The 24,332-nt window shown below is 43.1% G+C and overlaps 1 protein-coding gene across 6 annotated transcripts in view; it reads right to left on the bottom strand.

Annotated features, from left to right (window-relative positions):
* DGKB (diacylglycerol kinase beta) overlaps positions 1-24,332 on the bottom strand; it is a 609,664-nt gene that overhangs the window by 464,414 nt on the left and 120,918 nt on the right. For all 6 annotated transcript variants that reach the window (XM_039912948.1, XM_029070029.2, XM_029070032.2 and 3 more), the window contains one exon: positions 15,320-15,473. In XM_039912948.1, the coding sequence (XP_039768882.1) occupies positions 15,320-15,473 (154 nt within the window). The remainder of the gene's footprint in view (positions 1-15,319; positions 15,474-24,332) is intronic.

Below are 24,332 nucleotides of genomic sequence, written 5' to 3'. Positions count from 1 at the left end.
AGATAGGGAAGCAACATGGCCTAGTGGATAGAGTACGGGCCTGGGATTCAGAAGGTGTTGGGTCCTAATCCGGCTCTGCCTCTTATTTGCAGTGTGACCTTGGGCAGGTCACTTTACTTCTCTGGGCCTCAGTTACTTCATCTGTTAAATGGGGATTGAGATGGTGAGTCCCACAAGGGCCAGGGACTGTGTCCAACTCAATTTCCTTGTATCCACCTCAGTGCTTAATACAGTGCCTGGTACATAGTAAGTACTTAAAAAATATCATCATCATCATCATCATCACATTTATGTTAGTGGATCATTTTGAAAGTCAACCCACTGATCCCATTTTAGCTTAGGCCTGTAGAACCATCTAGCTATTATGGTTTTCTTAAAAGGTTCGGTCTTCCAGGATAATGCATCACTGTACGTCACCTGGAAAATGTGAATTAAAGAGGATTCCTCAAGGAAAAAGGCAATCAGCTCTCTCCCTCCTATTATCACTCTTCTCCCACTACAGACCAGCTCACACACGTTGCTCCTGTAACATCACCCTACTCCTTGCTCTTGTTTCTCTCATTGTTAGACCCCTTTCTCACCCCCTTATTCCTGCCTGGAACTGCTTCCCATTATCTATCTTACAGGTCTCCACTCTTTCTATCTTCAAAGCCCTACTTAAATCGTATCTCCCCCAAAAAGCCTTCTCTGACTCAGCTGTCATCTCCCCATCCTATTTTCCCATCCATACACTAAACCTCAACTCCCATTCATGTCTGTACTATCTCCACCCCCCCAGAAAAGCCCCCATACGTCCCCTCTCTAGACTGTAAACTCATTGTGGAAATGTGTGTTTTTTATTGCTGCACTGCACTCTCCCAAGCACTTAGCACAATGCTTTGAGCACAGTAAATGCTCAGTAAATATGATTGAATGAATCGCTTAGGCTTGGTTGCTTTCCTTATCTGCAACTGTATTTTCATACCTGTCTCCTCCACTACTCATTCATTTGATCATATTTATTGAGTGCTTACTGTGCAGAGCACTGTACTAAGCTCTTGGGAGAGTATGCTGTAACAATAAACAGATACATTCCCTGCCCAAAATGAATTTACAGTCTAGAAGGGTATTAGACTGTAAACTCTCTGAGGGCAGGGATTGTAATGTACTCTTTCAATAATAATAATAGTAATTGTGGCATTTGTTAAGCACCTACTATGGGTCAAGCACTGTTCTAAGAAGACAGTACAGTTTTCTGCACACAGTAAGCATTCAATAAATGCCATTCATTGATTAAACATCTCATGAGTCCCTTCCATCCCCCACATTTGTTATGCTTCCCATCAGACCCAGTTTTCTTTGAAAAGACTTTTCAAACTCACTGAATGTACTTTATACCTCACCCCTTTCTTTCCTTGAAATAACAACTTTGGTCTTAAGTTTCAATTTCTCAGCACCCATCTTTAGACTGTAAGCATGTTATGGGCAGGGAATGTATCTGTTCATTGTAATACTGTACTCTCCCAAATGCTTAGTACAGTGCTCTGAGCACAGTAACTGTTCCCTCCATTTATCGGCCCATCTACCTCCTAACATTCCTCTCCAAACTAGTTGAGAGAGTTGACTACGTCCACTGTCTCAAGTTTCTTTCTTCCACTTCTCTCCTGGACTCCATCCAATCTGGCTTCCATCCTCTTAACTCCATAGAAACAGCCCTCTCAGAGGTCACCAGTGATCTCCTTCTTGCCAAATCCATCGGCCTCCACTCCATCCTAATTCTCCTTGACCTCTCAGCTGCCTTCAACACAGTGGACCCCCCCCTTCGCCTGGAAACGTTATTCAACCTTGGGTTCACTGATTCTCCTCTAATCTCTCTGGCCATTCATTCTCAGTCTCATTTGTGGGCTCCTTCTCTGCATCCCTTCCACAAATGTGGGGGTCCTTCGAGGTTCATTTCTGGGTCCCCTTCTAATCTCCATCTACACTCACTCCCTTGGAGAACTCATTCACTCCTGTGGCTTTAACTAACACCTCTGTGCGGATGATACCCAAATCTCCATCTCCAGCCCTGATCTCTCTCTCTTTCTCTCCAGTCTTGCTTTTCCCTTTTGCCTTCAAGACGTCTCTACTTGGATGTCCTCCTGTCACCTCAAACTTAACATGTCCAAAACAGAGCTCCTTATCTTCCCACCGAAACCCTGTCCTGCCTGTGACTTTCCCATCACTGTGGATGACACTACCATCTTTCCCTTCTCAGAAACCAATAACCTTGGCATTACCCTTGACTCCTCTCTCTCATTCAACCCACATATTCAATCCATCACTAATTCCCATCAGTCCCTCCTTCACAACCATGCTAAAATCTGCCCTTTCCTCGCCATCCAAACCGCTACCAAAATTAATACAATCACTCATCCGATCCTGCCTGGATTACTGTATCAGCCACCCTGCTAATCTCCCAACCTCCTGTTTCTCCAGTCCATACTTCACGTCGCTGCCTGGAACATCATTCTACAACAACGTTCAGGACCTATTACCTTCCTCCTCAAAAATCTCCAACGGTTGCCCATCCAATACTGTAACAAACGAAAAGTCCTAACCAGTGGTTTTAAAGCAGTCCTTGTCACCTTGTCCCCTCTTACCTCTCCTCCCAACTCTCCTGCTACAACCCAGCCAGCACACTTTGTTTCTCTAATGCTAATTCTCACTGTGCTTCGATCTCTCTTATCTCGCCACCGACTCCTCATCCACATCCTGCCTCTGGCCTGGAACACCCTACCTCCTCAACTCCAAGAGACAATGACTCTGGCCCCCCTTCAAGAAGTTATTGAAGGCACATCTTCTCCAGGAGACTTTCCCTGACTAAGCCCCCTCTTCCTTTCCTCCCACTCCTTTCTGCATCGCCTTGACTTACTCCTTACCTCCTGCGCCCAGCCCCACAGTTATGTACATATCTGTCATTTATTCATTTATATCAATTTCTGTTTTCCCCCTCTAGACTGTAAACTCATTGTGAGCAGAGAATGACTCTGTTTATTGTATTTTGCTCTCCCAAGAGCTTAGAATGGTGCTCTGCACAAAATAAGTGCTCAGTAAATATAACTGAATGAATGAATGAGCATCAAGGGTTAAATGAAGTGCTCGGGTAAGTACAATATAATCACGACACACCTTTTCTGACCTCAGAGCTTGTTATCTATATAACCACAGTCATTTCATGGCTATAACCTCCATTTACTGGGATAAAACTTCCCTATTGCAGGTTTTGCCTCACACCCCCAAACAACCACTAATTCTCAAATGATACAAGAGCAAATAATATTCTCACACATTTCTCAGTACAAGAAGTGCAAGGATGTAATTATATTTGAAATTTTATGAATCATTAAGTGTTTTTTTCTTCCAAAAGTCTACTTATTGCCAAATTTTTGGTATTAAATAAATGACAGTCTCAAACCATTTTTCCCTAAACTCTTTCCTAGCCTATCGCACACTTCAAAAAGCAGAGCTCTGCCACTTGTCCCAGCTCTGCCACTTGTCCCAGCTCTGCCACTTGTTCCCAGCTCTGCCACTTGTTCCCAGCTCTGCCACTTGTCAGCTGTGTGACTGTGGGCAAGTCACTTAACTTCTCTGTGCCTCAGTTCCCTCATCTGTAAAATGGGGATGAAGACTGTGAGCCCCACGTGGGACAACCTGATTCCCCTGTGTCTACCCCAGTGCTTAGAACAGTGCTCTGCACATAGTAAGCGCTTAACAAATACCAACATTATTATTATTAGAGTGCCTCAAGCTTGCCCTATCCCGCCCCCGACCCTGGTCCTCATCCTCTCTCGGGCCTAGAACTCCCCACTCCACCTGACAGTCACCAATCTCCCCACCTTCAAAATCTCCCTAAAATGGCATCTCATCCCTAAGCTCTCATTTCCCTCCCACCTACACCCTTGGCTGTTTGTTAAGCACTTTTGTGCCAGACACTTTTCTAGGCACTGGGATTGATACAGGAAATTGGGTTGGAAACTGTGGTGCCCCCCGCCAACAAACTGCCTTGCTAGTGACTGTTTGTGATCCCATGAACAACAAGAAGAAAGAGTCTGGTGAAGGCACTGATGGGCTCTACCTGAGCCAGGTGATTGCTGGCCTGCGGGGCGGAGCATGGAAGGAGGTGGGGCTTTCTGTCCTTGTTCTACTCGGTAACGGGCCTGGACCAATCAATGACTGCCATGTAGAGCCCACCTGCCCCACCTGAGGCACATAAAAGTCAGTTGCTTTGAATCACGAGGGGTCATGCAGATAGGAATTCAGAGAAGCGATACACACAGAGGCAAGCAACTGGAGCAGAAGCAGGCAGAGGAAAAGCAAGAAGGAAGCACTCTCAGAGCAGCACTCGGAAGCAGCAAAAGGCAGTAGCACTTGGCTGCAGAAAGAAGAAGCATTGGCAGAAGAGGCTTCCTTGACCAGCAGACCGGTATTGGACCCTGGAGTGAGTGAGTGAGAGTGTATATGTGTCACTCTCTTGCAAGTTGGTAAAAACTAAGTAAAAAAAAAACCTTCCACAATAACCACGGTGATCAGAGGTGTGTTTTGATTTCTACTAGCTGTCATCGAGGCTCCCCCGGTCCAGGAAGGTCCTGGTTGGTATAAACCAGGGGGACTCGTGACAGAAACAGTCCCTGTCCCACATGAGGCTCCCCATTTGACAGATGAGGCAACTGAGGGACAGAGAAGAGAAGTGACTTCCCCAAGGTCACACAGCAGAAAAGTGGCAGAGCAGGAATTAAAACCCAGGTCCTTCTGATTCCCAGGCCCATGTTCTATATACTTGGCCAGGCTGCTGTGAACCTTGTGCATTTGATATTCATCCCATCCTTAACCCCACAACATTTATCTGCGTGTCTTTAAATCATATTTTTTTAAAATTTATTAATGTTGTCTCCCCCCTCTAGACTTTATGCTCTTTGTGGGCAGGGAACATGTCTGCAGCTCTGTTGTACTGTACTCTCCCAAACATTTAGTATAGTGCTCTACATATTAGTGTTCAATAAATACCACTGATTGAATATTTAATAAGCATGTTGATTATTTGATAAGTACTTATATCCATAGCTTTATACTCTGCCATTTCCTCTATCTGTATTTCATTTTAACATATATCTCCCTTTATAAATTTTAAGGTTGCATCCCCCAACTCTGTCGTATTTACTTTTCCAAATTCTTAGTTCAGAGTTCTGCACACAATAAGCTCTCAATAAATAAAATTGATTAATTGAAAATGAATTGTACGCTTCAGGTTGACACTCTTCATACTAGCATCCAATACCTATTTTTCAATGTATATTTCCACCATTTTAACTGTGAAAAATTCTCTGACATGGCTGAGGCATTATCCAGGAATTCCTGGCCATTGAAACTGTGTGCGCTAACAAAAGCAGGAAGTATTCTGAAACTAAAAAAAACAAAATAGACAAAGTTTGCAAATTATATAGTGACACTGATTAAAATGTGATAATTTTCACAGTAGGATGCTATCATTAAAATCTTCATTCTGATTTCCCTTCCTGCAGATAGAGTTAGCTACAAACCTGCAGGGTTTTCCTTCCCAATTCATTTCTGAAAAATACAAATGAAAACAAATGAAGTCCTTCTGAAAAAAGCAACACCAGGCAAATCATTTCAGGCTCTAAAGAGAATCATGCAAAAAAAAAAAAAAAAAAATTAACAACAGGATATGGATGCATGATTTCCAATTTCCAATCTCTAGAAAAGATAAGGCTGTTGTTTCTATTGGTCTCTGGCCTCTGTGCTACTTCATTTCAGTCTCTGGTATTTATTGAGTGCTTACTGAATGCAGAATACCACACTAAGTGCTTGGAAGTGGACAATACAATCGAAGCGACATGGCATAGTGGATAGACCACGGACCTGGGAGTCAGCCATGGGTTCTAATCCCATTCTGCCACTTATCTGCTGTACAACCTTGGGCAAATCACTTACTTCTGTGTGCCTCACTTACCTCATCTGCAAAACTGTGAGCCCCATATAGGACGGGGGTTTTAACCCGATTTGCCTGTTTCCACCCCAGCATTTAAAACAGTGCCTGGCACATGGTAAGCATTTAATAAATTCCATAATTATTATTATTATTGACTGACATGATCCCTGCCCTCAAGAAGCTTCCAATCTACCTTACTTATCTAGCTTTAGGTCCACAACATATATCACGGAGGGCAAGGTAACTCTAAAGCAGCCACAAAAAAAAAAAAATATTACCTCACAAAACACAGAAAGTATTTTAGATGGTAAGCTCATTGTAGGAAGGGAACAGGTCTACCTAATCTGTTAAATTGTACTTTCCCATGCACCGAGATAAAAATAATAATCATAATGGCATATGTTGAGCACTTTCTATGTGCCAGGAGCTGTATTAACACTGGGATGGATACAAGCAAATCATGTTGGACACAGTCTCTTCTCATGTTGGGTTCACAGTCTCAATCCTCGTTTTACAGATGAAGTAACTAAGGCCCATAGTAGAGAAGTGACTTGCCCAAGGTCACACAGCAGACACGGGGTGGAGTGGGGATTAGAACCCATGACCCTCTGACTCCCAGGCCCATAATCTATTCACTATACAATGCTGATTCTCAGAACTCTGCACCCAGAAAGGAATCAGTTAATATGATTGAATGCTTATTGATTCAACTTGATCTATCAAGAAAAATGAACTAACTTATCTATGCTGAGGAAGAAGAACACAGATGAGTCAGGCAACATCACTGATTCAGTGTTCATGGAATGAATTAGTTATTCTACGAAGCATTAATTGAAAATGTAGCCCATCAATACCAGATTACCTATGTACAGGTAACAGCGTGGCTTATTGAAAAGAGCACAGGCTTGGGAGCCAGAGGACATGATTCTAATCTTGGCTCCATCCCTTTTCTGCTGTGTGACCTTGGGCAAGCTACTTAACTTCTCTGTGACTCAGTTATCTCTTTTGTAAAATGAGGATTAAGAATGTGAGCCCCACATGGGACAACCTGATTACCTTGTATCTATTCCAGTGCTTAGAATAGTGTTTGGCACATAGTAAGTACTAAACAAATGCCATTATAATAATCATAATTATTATTACAGGAATTTGACAATATTATAATGCAAACACTGGCTTAACTATTTCTATCATACTTGGTGAGTTTACCTAACTTTCCTTATACTGACATTTAAATCCAGCAGACCTATGAAGGTCATGAGTTGAGCCTGAGATTGTTACAAAAGATATCAGAATAACAACTCCACAAGCTATAATTAGGTCAGGAACTGTCAGCCTTCTAAGTATTAGTGGAAGAGTGAAAAGAAAAAAAAAAAAAAACTATTTCTTTAAACTAATGAAAAAATGCTTCCAATTCCTTTAAAATCAGTAACAGGATACATGCTACTGAATATGCTTCCATGCTAGAAAAAGGTGGAGCTAAACAAGGTCAAAGTAATGAAATGAATGATATTTTCTGTTATTGATTTGCTCTGGTGTTTGGGTATCTTGGGGATCTTTGACCTTTTTGGTCAATGTCATGGTGAGGCGGTGGTGAGGGTGGGTCAAGAGTGGCTCCAGGTTCTCCACTCCGCCCCTGTTGTTCTTAAGGTTCTGTTACACTTTGGAGTTGTGTTCTTGCAGAATTCCATATTGAGGTACTCACCCTGTGTCCAACACTGCACTCTAAAATAATAATCATAATCATAATAATTATGGTATTTGTTAAGTGCTTACTATGTTCCAGGCACTGGTCTAAGCCCTGTAGTAGATAGACGCAAGTTGGGTTGAGCACAGTCTTAATCCCCTTTTATAGATGAGGTAACTGAGACACAGATAAGTTAAGTGACTTTCCTGAGGTCACACAGCAGATGAGTGGCAGAGCTGGGACTAGAACCCAGGTCTTTCTGACTCCCAAACCTGTGCTCTATCCACTAGGCCACCTAAGGGATGATGACCTCTTCTCTTATTCACTTCCTCTTGGGCTTCAGTATCTCTAGCTCCTTGATTCTGGTTTCACCCCCACCCACACACCTCCCCTCAGCTAAGCCCCCTTTCCTCCCCTTTCCCTCTGCTCCTCCCCCTCTCCTTTTCCCTCCCCTCAGTACTGTGTTCATCTGCTCATTTGTATATATTTTTATTACCCTATTTATTTTGTTAATGAGATTTACATCCCCTTGATTCTATTTATTGCTACTGTTTTTGTCTGTCTCCCCCGATTAGACTGTAAGCCCGTCAATAGGCAGGGATTGTCTCTAGCTGTTGCTGAATTGTACATTCCAAGCGCTTAGTACAGTGCTCTGCACATAATAGGCACTCAATAAATACTATTGAATGAATAATGGCTCATTTTCCCAAACTTTTTTGCGCCCACACCCTATAATAATAATAAATGTATTATTTGTTAAGCACTTACTATGTGCCAAAGACTGTACTAAGTGCTGTGGTAGATCACACATGGGACTCAAAGCCTTAGTAGGAGGGAGAATCCCCATTTTGTACTTGAGAACACTGAGGCACTCAAAAGGTAAGTGACTCGACCAAGATCACACAGCAGACAAGGGGCGGAGGAGGGATTAGAAACCAGGTCCTCTGACTACAAGGTTCATACTCTTTTCACTAGGCAAAACTGCTTCCCTACTAAATTATTGGTGGAAGTAGAAGGGAAGAAAGAATCAGTGCACTTATGATAACGATTTTAATTCTGTGCCCTAATTGGCAAACTGGGCAGGTAGAAGCAGCATGACCTAGTAGATAGAGCTGGGTCTGGGAGTTAGAAGGACCTGGTTTCTAATCCGGGAGATCTGCCGCTTGTCTGCCATGTGACATTGGGCAAATCACTCATAGCGTCAATCCCCATTTTACAGATGAGGTAAGTGAGGCAGTCCCCTCTAGGGTCGCACCTGGAGAGTTTCTAGTACTCCACCAATCTTGGCTATGGGAGGGAGAGTCAAGCAGAGGCCTTGACTCCATTCCATTCCATTCTTAGCTTGGCCAGTGGCTAGCGAGTGGCACGCCATCTGCTACAAGTCAAAACACCCCTGTGCTGGGCAGCAGCCTCATGGCAGAGAGTCGAGGGTGTATACTCTAGTTTTCTGCGTGGAAGGCAGCAGTGGTAAACCACTTCGGGATTTTAACAAGAAAATTCTACGGATCCACTACTGGAACGATTGCAGATGGAGAGCGGGGCGTTCTGGGAGAGATGTGTCCATGTTGTCACTGTGGGTTGGGAACGACTCCATGGCATGACAAGACGCGCAAGGCACAGAGAAGTGAAATGATTTACCCAAGTTCACACAGCAGACAAGTGCAGAGCCTGTTTCATCATTCCAGATGTGTCTGCCTCCAATCCCTTTTGCCTAAATATACTCTTAGACTGTAAGTCCCCTGAGGGACAGCGACCATATCCATTTCCAACCTGTATATTCTCTTTCAGAGCTTAGTGCTGTACCATTATCAGAATGACACAGTACTTGAACCACACAGAGATCACAATCTCCTTTATCTTCATTTGGAGATGAGAAAACAGGTAGAGAGAGGGTAAATAACTTGCCCAGGGTCACAGAAAAAGCCGGTGGCAGAGCTGGGGCAAGATTGTAGGCCATCTGATGTCCACTATCATTCCTTTTTACTAGGCACTCAAAGAGACTGAGCCTGGGAAAATCCTGACCTACACTGGGATACTGTGAGTCCGTTCAGGACAAAGACTTTTCCACACTGAATGTCGGGTATTGACTGCAGTGCTTAATGCAGCATTTGGCACATAAATGGTTCAGAAGATAGGAAAAACGACACAAGTACAAGATAGGGAAAGGAAACCCGGGCCTAGGTGAAAGGAAAATAGACTGAATATGAATCAGCATTCATTCATTCAATAGTATTTATTGAGCACTTTCTATGTGCAGAGCACTGTACTACGCACTTGGAATGAACAAGTCAGCAACAGATAGAGACAGTCCCTGCCGTTTTGACGGGCTTACGGTCTAATCGGGGGAGACAGACAGACAAGAACAATGGCAATAAATAGAGTCGAGGGGAAGAACATCTCGTAAAAACAATGGCAACTAAGTGTTGCCTACAACTCAGCAGTGTAATCCTGCTTTGGCAATAGCTTTGGAAGTTGTCTTTCTAAAGTACACTCTGTTGGTTAGAGCTTATTCACAGTTACGGGTCCAGTTTTAGAGAATGCTGTTTGAAAAGTTTCAAGGGAAACTGAAGAGAGTGCAGGGAAAAATTACTAGGGGAATGTAAAATAGTTCCTATGAGGAAAGGTTACTGTTTGGGCTGGAGAAGTTAACAGTATGTGCAAATGTTATAAGGAGGATCACAGCCAGATGTCTTCCATATCTATTAAAACCTATACATTAATGGCAATACCAACGATTAGAATGATTGTGATATTTGTTAAGCACTTACTCTATGACCACCACAGTTCTAAGCACTGGTGTAGATACGAGATAATCAGGTCAGATACAGTCCCGGCCCTGCGCGGGGCTCACAGTCTACATAGGAAGAAGAACAGGCAATTAACACCCATTTTATAAGTGGAGAAACCAAGGCACAGAGAGGTGAAGCGATGTGCTCTTGGCTAGAGGGATTAGAACCCAGGAAAGGGGTTTGAATTCAAGTAGAAAAGCTCTCAGTTGGACATGAGGTCACCCTTTTCCTTCATGGATGGTTTGGCCATTCTCCTACATGGAAACAGTCTGGATTGGCTGACCTCCTGAGGTCACATGGTGTAGCGGATAGGGCCAGGACCGGGAGTCAGAAGGTCATGGGTTCTAATCCCTGCTCCGCCACTTGTCCGCCGAGTGACCTTGGGCAAGTCATTTCACATCTATGGGCCTCAGCTACCTCATCTGTAAAATGGGGATTGAGTCTGTGAGCCCTATGAGGGGCAGGGACCGTGTCCAGTCTGATTACCTTGTATCCACCCCAGTGCTTAGTATGGTGTCCGCACATAGTAAGTGCTTGATAAATACCATTAAATAAAAGGATTTGGACTTGAATACAATAGAGAAATGAACACAATTGCCCAGAGAAAGAATGGAAAAATAAGACAAACACTGTGACCTTGTGAGTCTCCTAGGGGCAGAGACTTGTCCAAACATATAATCAGGTATTGTCTGCAGTGCTTAACAAAGTGCTTGGCACATAAATGCTTCATAAATGCTAGATTAATGATACCAGCCAATAGGCACGCAATCAGAGTGGCATAGAGGAAAGAGGATAGGCCTGGGAGTCAGAAGACCTGGGTTCTAATCCCAGCTCCGCCACTTGTCTGCTGTGGGACCTTGGGCAAATCACTTCACTTCTCTGAGGCTCAGTTCCCTCTTCTGCAAGATGTGGATTCACCACCTGTTCTTTATCCTACCTTAGACTGTGAGCCCCATGTGGAAGCTGATTTTCTTGAATCTACCCTAGAGCTTAGTGCAGTGACTGGCGCATAGTAAAGTACTCAAATACCGTTATGACTGTTATTAAGTGAAATTAAAACGTCAGCCACTGAGCACAGAATAATCAATGAACAATCAAAAACCCAGTCCCACAGAGTTTGCAATTTCAATATACTGTATTATTTCCTAAAATGCCTATGGAAGCTTCCTAAAGAATGTTTATTTCCCCCAACACAGCCATGGGATCAAAGGAAATCATTAGAAGCCCTGGTAATTATCACAGTGCCTTGAGAGAATATTGTTCCTTTAAGAGAATTATATTTGAAAAAAAAATGTTTTTCCCAAAGACACACAAATATGTCTGTCAAAGGGCCGTATTGAAATAATGAGCCTCTAGAGATGAAAATTCAAAAATGAAGAATAAAAACTCTGAATCTTTCTTAGTCTGAGGAAATCTGTGAAATGTACAATTAAAAAAAAAATGAATAAATCCTACAGGCAAAAGTACCTTTGTCACAGATGAAAAGAATACAGCCTCAAAACCAAAAAAGGAGTCACCTGATGTTGGAACAGGAATGGAATGACAGTTTCATTACAACAAATCTGTTGCATAAAATCAATCAAACTGTTTCATGAATTGCCAGATGGTTCATTTGTTATTAAAAATGAAATGAAAATACTGCTTTGTTCTGGAAGGAAAAAAAAGTGTTTTTTTTTTCTTTATTTTGTTTCTTTATTCCTAAATAAGGTCTCATTTAAATGGTTCACTTCCTCTAAACCATCTTCCAGTTCTACTGCTGCTGATTACCAAGCTATGTTTATGTAAACAGTTATTCACTTTGTAATCAGCCTGCATGCCTTGTCCAATCAGCTCAGCAATGCTTCAAACCACAGACTGTGACATCATAGAGGCTTGTGGAGTGATAATGATAACAACAGAAATTGTGGTATTTGTTAAGCACTCACTATGCACCACATAGGTGCTAAGTGCTGGAGTTGAATAATCAGGCTAGACACAGTCTCTGTCCCGCAGGAGGCTCCTAGTCTACACAATCAATTAATCAATAATATTCACTGATAAAATAAATGGTTTTTATTTATTGTGTCACTGTATTAAGCACTAGCATTAGTACTAGAAGAGTTGATAGTCACTATATTAAGTCTCTATATTATAGAGAAGCAGCGTGGCTCAGTGGAAAGAGCACGGGCTTTGGAGTCAGGGCTCATGAGTTTGAATCCCAGCTCTGCCACTTGTCGGCTGTGTGACTGTGGGCAAGCCACTTAACTTCTCTGTGCCTCAGTTCCCTCATCTGTAAAATGGGGATTAAGACTGTGAGCCCCACGTGGGGCAACCTGATTCCCTTATGTCTACCCCAGCGCTTAGAACAGTGCTTGGCACATAGTAAGTGCTTAACAAATACCAACATTATTATTATTATTATTAAGCACTAGCGTTAGTACTTGAAGAGTTGATAGAAGCTATCCTTGCTCACGAGAACTTGCAGTGCGCAGGGAGAGACATTAAAATAAATTATAGATAGGGGAAATAGAGTATAAAGATATGTATATGAGTACTGGGGTGTGAATCGAAGGGCTTAAGCAGAACATTAGTTATGCCCACTTTACACATGAAGAAACTGGGGCCCAGAGAGATTAAGTGACTTGCCTACAGTCACAGAGCAGGCTAAGACACCCCAACCCATGTTCTTCCCACCAGGCCATTAAGGCCACGTGTGGAACTAGTCTGTAAGCTTCTAGACAGCAGTGGTCATGTCTACCACCTATTTCTTCCTACTCTTCCCGAAGCTTAATACAGTAAGTGCTACCCACAGTAAGTGCTCAATAAATACCACTGATTGACTGAAAGGAGCTTCAAGTGTGGCTAAATAGTAAGAGGAGGAGTAATAGTATTTAAGTGCTTACTATTTGCAGAGCACGTATGAAGAGCTTGGAAATGCACAATACAACAGAGTTGCTAAACATGGACCCTGGTCACCAGGGGCTTACATTCTACAGGCTACACCAAAGAAACCCAAATCATCTTATCCAAATATAAGAATAATATTTGTATTTGTTAAGTGCTTACTATGTGCAGAGCACTGTTCTAAGTGCTGGGGTAGATACAGGGTAATCAGGTTGTCCAACGTGGGGCTCACAGTTAATCCCATTTTACAGATGAAGTAACTGAGGCACAGAGAAGTTAAGTGACTTGCCCACAGTCACATAGCTGACAAGTGGCAGAGCCGGGATTCAAATATAACAGTTTCATGGTGATTCTAAACAATTAAGAAGGTTGGGTTTTGGACCAGATACTCTTTCAGACTAAACATAATGATATAAGAATATCTCACTAGATTTTATGACCGTAGATGGTATGTATGACCACTAGACCATTACTTTGCAAGATCCAAACTGATGATCCAGGCACTTATCATACCCTCCCTTGATTATGGCATCGGTCTTCTTGCTGACCTTCCTACCACCTACCTCTCCCTTCACTAGTTCATGCTTCACTCTACTGCAAGATCTTTTTTTTTCCCAAAAGTATGTTCAGTCTATGTTTCCCCACTCCTCAAGAACCTCTAGTGTTTGCCCATCCACCTCAAATGGAAACTCCTTGCCATCCATTTTAAACACTAAATCACTTTTCTGCCTTTCTACCTTACCTGGCTGATTTTCTACTATCACCCAGCCTGCTCATTTTGCTCCTCCCAAGCCAACTCACTTACTGGGCCTCCATCTTGACTATTTCACCTCCGAGCTCTTGCTCATGTGCCATCTCTGGCCTGAAACTCCCTCCCCTTTCATATTTATCAGACCAAGTCTCTCCTCTCCTTCAAAGCCTTATTACAGTCATGTCTCCTCCAAAAGGCTTCTTCAACTAAGCCCTCATTTTCTCTGTCCCACTTCCTTCTGTGTCAACTATGCACTTGGATCTTGTATCCTATAAGCACTCGATATTCATCGCACCTTCAGCCCCACAGCACTTACATATATATCCAAGATTTATACTAGGTTTGTCTGCCTCTCTAGGCTACTAGCTCTTTGTCGGCACAGAACATGTCTACCAATTCTGTTACGTTGTCATTTCTCCAGTGCTTATTATAGTGCTCTGCACACAGTAAGAGTTCAATAAAGATAGTTCTAAGCCCACCTCTTCTTCCTCTTCTAACCTCCTCACTGCATCGTGATCCCAAATCTTCCAACTCCAGTTCCTTCCTCCCATTCTTCCCCCTGCCTGGAACATCCTTGTATTTCAATTCTGCCAGACCCCAAATCTCCTTATCTCCAAGACCCAACTATAACTCCATCTCCTCCAAAAGGCTTATTTTTCATTAATATTTCCCTTCTCAGTTCATACAAATCCAATAACCATCCTTAAAACCCTTGCCAATTCACTCATCTTTAACAATGGCATCTCAACTTATATCGATTTGCAGTTATTTTTCTATTTCTCCTAATTTATATATTCTTTCTCCTGTTCCCACTAGCTGAAAATGATTTGTGCCTTTTCTGACACCCTCATTAGACTGTAACCTTCTTGAAGTCAGTGGACAGGTCTTCTCGTTTCACTGAACTTTCTCAAGCCCTTACTGAGGGTGGAATAAACAGTAGACACATAATAAATTCAATCGATCAAATCACTGAAGTTTTATTTAGGGTCAGATCAATAGTCCTTCGGGTCTGGTGGTCTGTCTCCTCCAGAGGCATCAAGGATGCTTAGAGGAATCACGGAAGAGCTTCCCTCTTTAGCTTCCACCCAACCATCTCATGGAGATCTCCGTGATATCATAGTAGCATCATTTTCAACATGTAGGCTATGAAAAACAACTTGCCCTTCTTACTATTACATGAAACTGAGAATTTGCATTTATCTTCTGCACTGGATCTGTCCGAAGTCACTAGGTTTACTTACCGCCCGACAGAAGGGGTGGTTTACTTCTGACCATAGGACTGGAATGCGGAAACTGGTTACTGAATGACATGAAGAGATGTGAGCTGAAATCTTCTGGGAGCTCAGCTTCCAGAAATGTCTTCATGAACAACTTGAAGCCTTCAAAATCAATGGTCTGCAGGAAGATTTAAAAAATGAAAATAAGATCGATTCCATATTGCATCTTGGGTGGTGTTTGGATTGCTAGCTACGCTACATTCAAGGTTATTGCTGGAAAATTCACTAGCCTTGAAGGACAATCTCTGTGCACTGGCTAGGGCTTCTGTTCTAACAGTACACATCTAACACATCACCTCACAAAGACACCCACTCCACTGTGCATAGAATAAGCTCTCAGTAAATACCCCTGGGTGATGTTCTATCTGTTGATGAATTGTACATTTCAAATGCTTAGTACAGTGCTCTGAACATAATAAGCACTCGATAAATACTATTGACTGACTGAATGAATGTTTTCTGAGCTCTTTCAGTTTTCTGAGGTGGATTTCCAGCCTCGCACATACCAGGTCTCTGACAAGATCTGAAAGACTCCAGTCAGGGCTGAAAAGACCCAAAATGGTGGCTTTCTGTTCTATTAGCCTTCGAAGTCTAACTCTTCCCAGTCCTCACCCCTCGTAATTTGCCACCTACTTCTGTAGCCTGCACTCATAAAGAAAAATTGGCACCTCTGGTTCATACTACTCTGATCAATCACTCAGTGTTATTTATTGAACACTTACTGTGTGCAGAAAGCTGTACTAAGCATTTGGGAGAGTACAGTACAAGAGAGTTGGTAGACCTGTTCCCCGCCCATATAGATCTTACAATCTAGACTGCAAAACAGACATTAATATAAATAAATTACAGATTTACACCTAGTTTCCTGTGGGGCTGAGGGTAGGGTGAATATCAAGTGCTTAAAGGGTATGGATCCCACTGCATAGGTGGTGCAGAAAGGAGAGAAAGTAGAGGAAATGAGGGCTTAAATGGGGAAAGCCTCTTGGAGGAGATCAGATGTCAAATTTTTATCAGTGTTCCTCTTGAGGGTCAGGCATTCTTTTACAGAAACTTTACATCAGGTGCTGAACTGCAGCATCATCATCATCATTAGAGAAGCAGAGTGGCCAAGTGGAAAGAGTCCAGGCCTGGGATTCAGAGGACCCGGGTTCTAGTCCTTGCTCTGCCACTCACCTGCTGTGTGACCTTGGGCAAGATACTTAATTTTTCTGTACATAAGTTTCCTCATGTGTAAAATTGGGATTGAATCCGTCTTTATCCACTCATTTTGACTGTAAGCTCTATGTAGAATGGAAACCATGTCCGACCTGATTACCTGATTATCTAGTCAGTAAACTCATTATGGGCAAGGACGATATCTACTAATTCCTTTGGATTGTATTCTCCCAAATCCTTAGTATATAGTCCTGCACATGATAAGCGTTCAAAAAATGATTGATCTATCCCAGTGCTTAGGACAGTGTTTGGTACATAGTAAGCACTTAATAAATACCACACATCATCATCATCATCATCATCATTATAATGGTATTTGTTAAATGCTTACTATGTGCCAAGCACTGTTCTAAGCACTGGGATAGATACAAGATAATCAGATTGTCCCCCAGGGGGTTCACAGTCTTTCATTTTACAGTTGAGGTAACTGAGGCACAGAGAAGTTAAACGATTTGCCCAAGGTCACACAGCAGACAAGTGGCAGAGCTGGGATGATGTTGATCATCAACATCAACATTTCCTGAGCTCTTAGTGTGGTACGGGGTGAATCCCTAGCAGAACAGCAGGTCAGTGTGCTCAAGGAATTTATACTCCAGTGATTTCTATGCGAGCCACTTGCCTGATGTGTGGCCTTGGGCAAGTCACTTAATTTCTTTGGACCTGAGTTACCTCATCTGTAAAATAGGGGTTAAGACTATGGGCCCCATGTTAGACATGGACTAGGTCCAACCCGATTACCTTGTATCTACCCCAAGGCTTAGTACAGTGCCTGGTATATATTAAGTGCTTAACAAGTACCATGAAAGGAAAGAAAGAAAAGAAAAACCCTACCCCCTCAAAAGGTCAAGGGAAATGATTAGAAATGGAAAGAAAAAAAATATAATTTCAAGAGCAAAACCAAGCCTACATTTCATTTTCAAAACCAAAAACAAATGTCAGTATATGCACAAAACTACAAGGGTGATATGGGGATTGTAAGAAGAGTTACTATTCTATTCCTTTTGGCAATACTAATTCCTCCATGATTTTTCTGTTCACTGCTACAAATCAAACAGGCTTTACATAATGACTTCTCTCAATTTCCTGGAAAGGGACCTCAGAGAGTACAGTTGGGCACCTCTCGGAAACAGCGTGGTCTAGGTCTAGTGGAAAGAGCACGGGCTTGAGAATCAGAAAGACCTGGGTTCTAATCCCACTCTCCCACTTGTCTGCTGTGTAACCTTGAGCAGGTCACTTAACTTCTCTGTACCTGAGTTCCTCACCTTAAAATGAGGATCAAGAGTGCAAGCCTCATGTGGGAAGGAGCTGTGTCCAACTTGATTAGCTTGAATCTACCTCAGTGCCTGGCACATAGTAAGTGCTTAACAAACACCATAAAAAAATCACATGGATTGATGATAACCTCTTTTTGAACCTCTGAGAGGCCCCTCCTTTTGCCCCTCTCCTACGACGACCCAACTCTTGTTTGCACAAATGGGAATTAATCTAGCCTAGACTAGTTCCTCTTGGGATTGCCAATGGGATACCGAGAGCCCATGGGGGTACAGGATGATGATGATGATAATAAAATAATAATTCTTATGTTCCAAGCACTGTACTGAGCACTGGGGTAAATAATTTGGTTGACACAGTTCTGGTCCCTGACAGACCTGATAGTCTAAAAAAGGAGGGAGAACAGATGTTCACTTTCGAGATGAGGAAACTGAGACCCAGAAAAGTTCACTGACTTGTCGGAGATCACACAGCAGGCACGTGGCAGAGCCGGGATGAGAACCCAGGTCCTCTGACTCCCAGGCCTGTGCTCATTCCACTAGGTCACACTGCCTGGGAAACGAGGATTGACATCCTAGTCAAGTTCTCTGAAAGTAACCAAGAGCCTGGGCTAGTGTAGACCAGATTGGATCACACTGGCTAAACCTGGTCCCGAGAGGTTCAAGGAAATATCTTTATTTCTGTCCGGTGTGCTAACTGGCTGTAATCTGTCTTTAGTGGCTTGGAGAGTCTTGGATCTATGAAGATTAATGCTGTGTCCCAAATAAAGGGAAATCATCTCCCCAGGCCCTCCTCTTTGCCCCCTTGACTAGGATTTCCAAATTAGAGCCTTCCTTCCCCCTCACACACACAAACACATACACACACACACACACTCACACACCTCAAAGCCTCCCAGCTCCAAAATCTTCACATTATGGGGCAAACACTGGGATGCATTAGGCACAAGGGAGACTAAATAGGGGGACCGTAATAGGGTATGTGACCCTATGACACTGAGCTCCCTGACCTTTCTTAGTGTCCCAGGCAGGGTGGGAGCGAGGGGGCTGTGGTGAGCACCTAGACACCAGTATAGGTGTCTAGGGAACAGTTGTCTATCACACTCCTCAGCCAATCAGAAGATACATGAACGAAACTGCTCCCATGGCACAAAGGAATAACTTTCCAGTTCTTCAGCCTTAAATGGCAGCCAATAATATTAGTAGTTAATAATAATAATAATGTTGGTATTTGTTAAGTGCTTACTATGTGCAGAGCACTGTTCTAAGCGCTGGGGTAGATATAGGGTAATCAGGTTGTCCCACGTGAGGCTCACAGTTTAATCCCCATTTTACAGATGAGGTCACTGAGGCCCAGAGAAGTGAAGTGACTTGTCCACCGTCACACAGCTGACAAGTGGCAGTGGGATTTGAACTCATGACTCCCAAGCCCAGGCTCTTTCCAGTGAGCCATACTGCTTGTCATAGTTAACATAGAGCATGGGTATGGGAGTCACCAAGTCATGGGTTCTAATCCCATCTCTGCCACTTTTCTGCTGCATGACCTTGGCTGAGTCACTTCACTTCTCTGTAACTCTGTTTCCTTAACTGTAAAATGGGTATTAAGACCGTAAGCCCCATGTGGGACAGGGACTGCGTCCAACCCTATTTGCTTTATCCACCTCAACGTTTAGTATAGTGCCTGGCACACAATAAGTGCTTAACGAATACCATAATTATTATCATTATTATTATTCCTCTATCATTACTATCTACATCATCATTATCTGGCTAACAACTCTGAGATTACTAGCCCCAGCAGCATCCTCCTGGAGATTCTGGCTTGCATGGCCAGAGCATATGAGTAATAAGTACCGCGATTACTTTATTGGAGAGTGGGGAGAGGGCGGGGGACATAGGGAGGAAAGTATAATCTCCACTCTGAAGCTAGTTTCCAGACAATTCTGATCAAATAATTTTGCAATGTTCCCATAAAGGTACTCGCCATTGTTTGGTAATAATTTCAGATTCCCGAAAACAAATTAAAGACAACTGAATGGCACCACTTAGTATATTCTTTCAAAGGAAAAGGCAGGCAGGAAGGGAGACCCTGCCATTGTAAGATTTAAATTTGTGTTAGGAAATTAACTTGTCAGTAAAAATGTTTCCACCGGCTCTGGTGACACAGTCACATTTACTTTTAACATTTAAGCCCTGTGACTCATCTGAAAACAAAATAAAATGCAAGTTTCTTCAGTAAAGAAGGAAAGAGGAAGAATGTGTCAGACTATTTCTTTAGCAGCTGTGAAAAATGAAAGGAAGATGAGAAGGTGCAATGAGCGTACAGCCTCTCTCGACTGTATGCTCGTTGTGGGCAGAAAGTGTCGGTTTATTTTTAAATTGTACTCTCTCAATCGTTTAGTACAGTGCTGTGCATACAGTAAGTGCTCAATAAATGAATTAATGAAATGAAAAGCTTTCCTGCTTGACTTTAACCTGGAACGTTTTCCAGGGGATGGGACTAAAACTGCATCCAATCAATCAATAGTATTTACTGAGAGCTTAATGTGTCCAGAGTGCTGTTCTAACTGCTCTTTTTCACAAACTTATCCTATTCCTTTGTTCTCATACATGCTCAGTAATAATAATAAGAATAACGATAATAATAATGGCATTTGTTAAACCCTTAATTTGTGCAAAGCACCGTTCTAAGCGCTGGCAAGGTGATCAGGTTGTCCCATGTGGGGCTCACAGTCTTGATCCCCATTTTACAGATGAGGTAACTGAGGCCCAGAGAAGTTAAGTGACTTGCCCAAAGTCACACAGCTGACAAGTGGAGGAGTCGGGATTAGAACCCATGACCTCTGACTCCCAAGCGCGGGCTCTTTCCACTGAGTCAAGCTGCTTCTACTCTATCCATTCTTCCATTGGAATATAAACTCCATATAGGCAGAGACTATTTCTTCCACTGAATCAGTCAGTGGTACTTATAGAGTGTTAACTGGGTGCATAGCACTGTACTAAGCATTTGGGAGAGCACAACAGAGTTGCTAGACTCTTTCCCTGCCCAAAGTGAGCATACCATCTAGTGAACTTTTCTAGTTGCTTAGTACAGTGCATTGCACCCATTGGGTGCTCAATACATATGATTACAACTACTAATGCTATCTAATATGATCCTTCCGAGCAGCAGGGACTAGTTCTCTGGACTCTGCTGACATTATTCTTTCTCCATCTCCCTTCCTCAAACTTGGTGACTGGACCCAATTTTTTGACGTTGACCGATGTAGAAGACTCCAAGATATAGTGGATGGAAATGGAGTAGAAAGATTAATTGCTCAAGGACCATTATACCCCATTGCCAGGGACAGATTTTCCCAATTCATAGGTCAGTTGTCTACTTAATATTCATCATCATCATCATCATCATCACGCCATTTGTTAGGCACTTACTTTGTGCCGAGAAGTGCACTAAGTACTGGGGGAGACCCTGTCCCTGTCCTGCGGATTCGCAGTGTAAGAAAGAGAACAGTCAATCATATTTATTGAATACTTACTGCATTCAGAGCACTGTACTAAGCATTTGAGAGCGCTCAATATAACAGCGAACAGACACATTTCCTGTCCACAGCGAGCTTAGAGTTTAGAGGGGGAGACAGACATTAATAGAAATAACTGAATTATAGACATGAATATAAGTGCTGTGGGGATGAGAGGGAGAATGGTTTAATCCCCATTTTACCGACGAGGAAGCTGAGGTACAGAGAAATTACACTAAAGTCACTCAGCAAGCAAGTGGCAGGGTCAGGATTAGAACCCAGGGCCTTTGATTCACGGGCCCATATTCTTCCCATTAGGCCATGGGAGGTTAGCTGGTAGTCTCACACATCCTTAGACTGCAACATCTACCGGGCCTGGAAGTCAGAAGGTCATGGGTTCTAATCCCGTCTCCACCACTTGTCTGCTGTGTGATCTCGGGCCAGTCACTTTATTTCTCTGAGCCTCAGTTACTTCATTTGTAAAATGGGAAGTGAGAGTGGGAGCCCTTTGTGAGACTGGGACTAGGTCCAACCTGATTTACTTGGATCCACCCCAGCACTTACTACAGTGCCTGGAACACAGTAAGTGCTAAACAAATACAAGTAGGATTATTATTATTTCTCAGTAGCCCCAGAACTGTGTATTTCTGTCGTCAAAGAGAGGAGAGAGAGGAGAGGGTGCTGATGTGCCTTATGTCTACCAACTGAACTCTACTCTTCCAATGGCTTAGAACAGTGCTCTGCGTATAGTATGCTCTAAATAAATACCACTGATTGACTGATGAGCTATAAAGTGCAGACCTGAAGAGTGGATTGGGGCTGTCCAGAGAATTAATTGCTCTCACTGATGCCACAGGGAATGGCACCTTTCACAGTGTGGGGAAAAGGGCGCTTTGCATTCTCTCCCCTCTTCCCTCCATCACTGAGGGAGACGGAGTCCCCTCCAGACATGAAGATGGAAATGGCACCCTCTCAGGCACTGAGGGAAAAGGAGCCCCTTCAGATATTAATGGGGATGGTACCCCTGAGGCCATGAGGGAGACGGTATGCTCTGGATATGGAGAGAAATGGCATGGAGTCCCCCAGACTTTGAATGAGATCATCATCATCATCTACGATTTTTATCGACCTTTCACAGTGGACATGACATAGAACAAGAAGCTGGCAAATTCACAAAGATGAAGTGAAATCAATTCCTGCCCTTGAGGAGAACACAATCTAGCAAGGAGAGAGCTAAAAATAGAAGCAGTGAATAGCCGACATGTGTTGGTCACAGAAGAATGGTGATCACTGCTCCTTTGTTTTTCCTTTCCCTTAATTTCGCTTGAATTTTATTGGGCAGAGGTTGGGATCCAGCAAGCCCCTCCAGTGGCCTGGGAAACTATAACAACTACTAGAGGCCTGGGTCCCCCATCCCAGTTATGGGATTTCCTGTCATCAGGGTCAGGGGCGCTTAAGACATGGTTTCTCTCAGAGTCTGAGGGAAATGAGTTCTTGGGGGTGAAAGTGGCACAATTACTCTCCCTGGAATTGGCCATATAGGACTTTGACCTGGCCTACCTAGTCCTTATTTCAATTGAGAAGCAGCATGACCTGAGTGGATAGAGCAGGGGCCTGAGAGTCAGAAGGACCTGAGTTCTAGTCCCAGCTCTGCCACTTGTCTGCTGTATGACCTTAAACAAGTCACTTCACTTCTCTGGGCCTCAGTTACCTCATCTGTAAAGTGGGAATTGAGACTTTGAGCCCCAGGTGGGACATGGGCTGTGCCCAATAATAATAATAACAATGATGGCATTTTTCAAGCACTTACTATGTGCAAAGCACTTCTCCAGAAGTTGGGGGGGTGGATGCAAGGTGATCAGAATTTCCCATGTGGGGCTCACAGTTTTAATCCCCATTTTACAGATGAGGTAACTGAGGCACAGGGAAGTTAAGTGACTTACCCAAAGTCACACAGCTGACAAGCGGCGGACCCGGGATTAGAACCTTGTATCCATCTCAGCATTTAGTACAGTGCCTGGCACAGAGTAAGCACTTAAAAATACCATTAAAAGCAATAATTCCTGGTGGTTTGTGACCGATATGCAGTCAAAGACTCTGATCCTTCTAAGACCAATATATGGCTCATTTATGAAGTTTCTGGTGGAGGGAAGAGGGAGGGAGGGAGAAAATTCCCGAAAATGCCTTTTTTCAGAAACAAACACACACATACACACACACTCACCCCCTCCCCCCCCCCCATTTCCTTCTAGCAAACACCAGCATCTGACTTGCTCTTTTGAGGCAATGAAGCCGCATTTTCATTGTTCCTCCATCCTAAGGAAAAGTACTGGAGTTATTTTGTGGGGCCAGGCTTTCTGAACTCCAGAATGACAAGTTACCCTAACTCCTCCAGCAACCTTGTTGAAACACCAGCCCGAACAAGTCTAATCCGAAGCCAGTTTGATCTGAGAGCAGTGCCTGGCCAAAGCAAAGTGGTAATTGCATCCACACTTCCACTCTGCCCTTTCCCCTGAACAAGGCCTGGCCGTGGATCCACAGGTCTGTGGTGGGTGGAGGACACTTGTATTTATTTTTAGAACTGTCCAACTGCGATCCACTTACTCATTCCTGTTGCTTCGTGTCAGCACGTTTACACTTCCAGCATGGAGTAAAAGAACAAAGCAAAACGAAAAATCTGTGATAGAGAGAAAATGTTCACTGCTCCATAATGGAAAAAAAAAGAAAATAAAAACAAGGATCTTCAGAAAGCTTTTTCAGCCTTCTGGGAGCAGAGATACCAAGGTCAACAGAGAGAAAAGCTCAAGAAAGAGATTGGGGCATAATAATAAGACTATTAAACACCCTCAGATGCCAACACACAGTGAGACTCGATGTATGAGTGGAGCTGAGAGAAACTAGTTTCATAACTGGGTCAGGGAAATGATGTTTTATTCAGAGCGCTCGAGGATACCCTCGCTGTGCGGTAAATAC

Source organism: Ornithorhynchus anatinus, chromosome 8 (assembly GCF_004115215.2).
Source record: "Ornithorhynchus anatinus isolate Pmale09 chromosome 8, mOrnAna1.pri.v4, whole genome shotgun sequence".
Lineage (NCBI taxonomy): Eukaryota > Metazoa > Chordata > Mammalia > Monotremata > Ornithorhynchidae > Ornithorhynchus > Ornithorhynchus anatinus.
This window is presented reverse-complemented; position numbering and strand designations above follow the sequence as displayed.